A 4774-nucleotide genomic window follows, 5' to 3' on the forward strand; every position below is an offset into this window, starting at 1 on the left:
TGCTAGAGGGGTCTGAAAAGTTGCTAAAAATAGCAACAAATGCGCTAAGTTGTCATCCCTGCTCTTTGCATAATTTCTTTCAAATGGTTTGCTGCTGCCTGTTTGGACCTTTCTGAACATGTGCAGCAAATGGACTGATCCAATATGGTGGACATAGGGGGTGGGTGGGTTGTTTTTGGGCTGAGACACATTTAATATTATAAGTGTTCTGATGGCATTTTAGTGAAAGGATTTTTATCAAAAACATAATTAATGTGCAAAAATAAGCAATAGTTGTATTAACCATACATGCAAACAGAGTTTTATAGGGCCCCCCAGGAAGTTGAGGCCGTAGGCAACCGCCTAGTTTTACCTAATCGTAATCCGCTCCTGGTTTTAACAAATATTTAACATCTTTAATTGTTTAATATAACAAAGCTTCAGGCTGATTCTGAAGGAAAAATCAATGCAGCATCACTGATGGTGTCCATGAGGTCATCAGGGACGTGTCAGGAAACAGAAAACAGTTGGAGTCCCGGCTGTGGGCGGAGCCAGGGCAATGCAGTGATGTCACAGGTTGAGGCTGCAGGTTGTTCAGTGAGACGGGCTGCAGACAGACTCCTGTTGTCCTGCAGAGACAACGGGCGTCTCTGAGCGGCGGCTGCGTGATGCATTAACTCTGTGTTCTGCACTAATGTGAAGCTCTGTGCCTCTTTACTAACGGAGCTCCATGTTTTGTCCCCCACCCTGTCGCCCCCCCCATGGTGTCTGTTCTCTTTATTTTCTCTTTTTTTGTGTTTATTTGAACCCCTTCAGGCGAAGAAGCCTCTTTGCCTTCCTTACCCTCCTGCCATCCTGCCTTTGGACTGACTATCTTTTGGCTTTTTATATTAATCCGTGGTAAGTAAGCGCCTGCTGCACTTTAGGGGCATGTTTACGTAGCCGCCACAGTCCGCACCGCTCAGCAGAAACACTTCTAATTCAGACGTAGAGAAGTAGATCCAGAGCTGACAGATTCATCTGGTTGTTCTCTGCATTTTTCCACAAACATCTTTAAAAATGCATTTTCCTTCAAGACTCCGCCTCTTTGTTTCTATAAAAAAACTGAGAAAAAAGTAAAAATCACCATGGTGGTTTCCCTCAACCCGCTGGTTTCGTCACATTAATATCTTGACACTTTGGCCACAAACTTTGGTTTTTATGCTGATCATCCAGCTGGGGGGAAATTTAGTGTTTTAAGTTTAAGAAATAGAAAGAAAACCATTGTTTTATATAAACGTGATACTACAGCTTTTGACCATTTACAACACATTTTTAAAGCAAATAGTTTTAACCTTTTGCTAAATTTTTCACATTAGAAGCTTCTAAAACAGCATTATAATTTTAATATTTAAAATGTGAATCCAACCAAAGGCAAAAACATTAAAAACTGGAATGGAAAATAAAAAGTGACGCAAAAAAACATATTTGGCAGAAATCCTGCATGGGATCCTTTTTTTTTTTTTTTTGCAGATGTCTGCAGTGATTTATTAAGCCTAAATGAAATAAGCAAAGAAGAGGAACATCAGAAACTAGATTTAAATTTTATCAGATAAAAATTCCTGCAGGGATGTGTTCCTGTCGACAAAGCGAATGCGTTTCTGACTGTTTGTGGATAAACAGACGACACCAGAATCTTTATTTTAGTTTATATTGTATCCCTCTGTCTGAAAGTCCTGGATCGACAGAAAGACTCCAGATTTCTTGTTGAACTGTGGCGGATCTCACTAACATGGCGGATGTACGACAGCCTGCACTGGAAAAACAATCTAGAAATTAGTAAAAGTTCCTAAATTAATAGTATTTAACCTTAATTTGAGTAGGTAAATGAGAATGGAATGAGTATTTCTACTCCTAAAATAAGATAATTAGATAAAATGCACTTGAAATAAGACAATGTAGTTGTGTTTTCTTATTTTAAGTGTAAATCGTCTTCCTCCATTGGAAAAATGTCTCTTTTACCTCCTCAATCCAAGAACAAATGGACTTACTTAAAGAAAAAATGACTTATCTAGATGTAGAATTTTTCCAGTGATGATGCTAACTGTGCTTTGCTGCATGCCGTCAGTCACTCTGTAGCACTGTAGTCTCAGGTTCTGTAGATCTGCATGTTCCTGGTTAGCTGCTTCACATTTCCTCCCAACGATCAGAACAGATTGTGGGAAAAATCTGAGTCCCTTCAAAGCAAAAAAAGCTTGAAGAGTTTAGAGTAAAATCCAGAGTGAGGAAACTGGTGGAGCTCAGCTGTCTGCATGAAGTTGGTCTGATGTTTGGGTTCCTCTCTGGAGGCTGTGGCTGAAGAAACCGTATTTTTTCCTGTAACGTGAGACCGAAGAAGAAGTGAAAGGACTATTTTATTTTCTGCAGACTGGAAATAATTGAAATAAAAAAAACCAATATTTTTTCGTTCTGTAAATAGTTAAAACCAACCAAATCTAGCTTTTCTGGATGATTTTTTGTTTGTTTTTGTTGCATAAAAAAGCAAACGGATGGAAACTTTCAGCCACAGACTTCCAGGCTGGTTATTTGGGTTTAAGAGCCCTCTGAGTCTGAGAAATGTGCTGCAGCACTGTGAGTTTTTATTATTCTTCCATCTGAATACCGTATTTCCTCAGCCGAAGCCTGATGGTAGCAGAACCTTCTGGTACCGTTCTCTAGTCTGCTGCCGACCCAAAGAGATGCTGGAAGAATCAGAAAAGAACATAAAATGATGAGCCCTGTTCATTCTACACAAGATTTTATACACTTTCTTAGGATTATTAATTAAATCTCAAATAAAATTATTGTAAATTTATATTTTTGAAAGTTATGATTTTGTAAAATATTATTTTACTTTGAGGAAATACGGTATTTAAGGCGTTTCTTCAGATGCTGTGACCCAATAGGTTCGTCTGCGCAGCTCCGCCTCCTGATTGGACCAGAACCATCTCACTGCTCATTAAATCATCATTTGTTCTGTAAAAAAAAAAAATCTGATGAATTATTCTTTACAAAAGTTGATGTGACTGCGAGCGACCAGCAGGGGGCAGTACTGCTGCACAGACGGTCCTGGGCTGAAGCCGAGGATGATGAAGGTGAAGATCACGCTGTTTGTATTTTATAGGAGCAAGACGGCTTTAAAGAAACGGAAGCTAACAAGGTAACAGATCCCAGCGGCTTCTGGTCCGTTTGTGTTCGTTCCTCGTCGGCCGCAGAACCGAACCAGAACCGAACCAGAACCTTCAACCAACTGCTTCACCATCACACCCACACAGCTCCTCCCATCAGAGGCTCCAGTCGGAGTTCCTGACTTCATTTCTCACTGATCCGTTCATCCATCTGTCTGCTCCTGCGTTACCAACAGCAACAAGACCAGAACCCGTTCTGACAGGTCCAGAACCGGAATCCCTGGAAGGTTAAAGGAGGTTCAGAGGATCTGGAATGTCTGATCCTTCAGAACCATCAGTTGATGGTATAAACCTTTGGACCGGGCTTCTGGGGAACAGTTAGTGGTTCTGGTTTGCTTTTAGAACAGGACCGGATGAGGTCTAGATCAGCTTTAGGCGTTAGAACAGCGAGACGGCACAACTGGTTCTGTTGGAGCCGCGGAGCAGGAATGGTTCTGATAGTAGAACACGTTTCTACTTGGATGTCCTGAACCGAACAAAGCTGAGGTTCTGCTCTGCTGATTGGTCGGGGCCAATGTCCGGAAAGTCCACTTCCTGAAGCTGGAGATCCGGAACCAGAACGTTCAGCTGATGGTCGTCTGCCCGGCAGCGAGCTCTTTTCAGGCCCAACCCCGGTTCTAATCGTCTCAGACGTGAGCAGAACCGTCCTTCTTCTAGAACCACTGGTGCTGATCAGCCTGTGGTTCTGCTGACCTGTCATGTTAGGATCCGTTTAGTTTTTAGGACGTCAAACTGTCGGTTTGGCCGAACCTCTGGTTCCCAGTAAAGAGAACCCAGAGCCGGTTCTGACCCTGCAGATATAGTCCAGAACTTTCCTGCTGGCTCAGTGCGTCTCCATGAACATCAGTAGATCCCTGCATCACCTTTAGGTTCTGCTGCTGCTCCCTGATCCACATCCCTCCCAGATGTTTGTTGTCGTCTCCCCTCCCTGCAGCTGGATGATGATGATGATGAAGGTTTGTGTTTCAGCCCTGTGCAGCTGGACGACTTTGAGGCCTTCTACAAGGACATGAGCAAGGACTCGGCCTACAAGTTCTCTCTGCAGTTTGAGGTACGTCAGGAGGAGCTTAGAAACAGGGCGGTTCTGTTCGGACCAGAAGCAGCTCTCAGTCTGTGGGATGTTTTCCAGGAGCTGAAGAGCGTCGGCCTGGACGTGTCCCACGACGCTGCAGACCTGCCCATCAACCGGCCCAAGAACCGATACACCAACATCCTGCCCTGTGAGTCCAGAACCGGTTCCCGCTCAAATCTCACACCATCTGTTACTCCTTAACTGACCTAACCTCTGATCTCAGATGACTTCAGCCGAGTGAAGCTGATCTCCATGCACAACGACGAAGGGGCCGACTACATCAACGCCAACTACATCCCAGTGAGTATCCGTTCAGAACCAGAACCCCCACAGCCTCGGTCCAAATACGGACCCATGGTGCTATTGGTTAATAAGGACTGATCCAGATCAAGGTTTTAAACTAATGTTCAAAAAAGGAAAAGTCCGGTCAGCAAGGAATAATCAATGGATCATTATTTATACCTAAAACTAATACATTTGTGGTGATTTAAAGATAATAAATAATATTTTTTGTCGC

General features: G+C 43.1%; 1 protein-coding gene across 1 annotated transcript in view; it reads left to right on the forward strand.

The window, feature by feature from the left end:
* Positions 1–4774, forward strand: part of ptpro (protein tyrosine phosphatase, receptor type O) — a gene marked incomplete at its 5' end in the record, with an annotated part of 34430 nt that overhangs the window by 20022 nt on the left and 9634 nt on the right. Inside the window, 5 exons of the mRNA XM_015386745.1 lie at positions 796–879; positions 3122–3157; positions 4155–4236; positions 4315–4405; positions 4481–4595. Coding sequence (XP_015242231.1) covers positions 796–879; positions 3122–3157; positions 4155–4236; positions 4315–4405; positions 4481–4595 — 408 coding nt within the window. The remainder of the gene's footprint in view (positions 1–795; positions 880–3121; positions 3158–4154; positions 4237–4314; positions 4406–4480; positions 4596–4774) is intronic.

Source organism: Cyprinodon variegatus, unplaced genomic scaffold (assembly GCF_000732505.1).
Source record: "Cyprinodon variegatus isolate N-32 unplaced genomic scaffold, C_variegatus-1.0 Scaffold376, whole genome shotgun sequence".
NCBI lineage: Eukaryota > Metazoa > Chordata > Actinopteri > Cyprinodontiformes > Cyprinodontidae > Cyprinodon > Cyprinodon variegatus.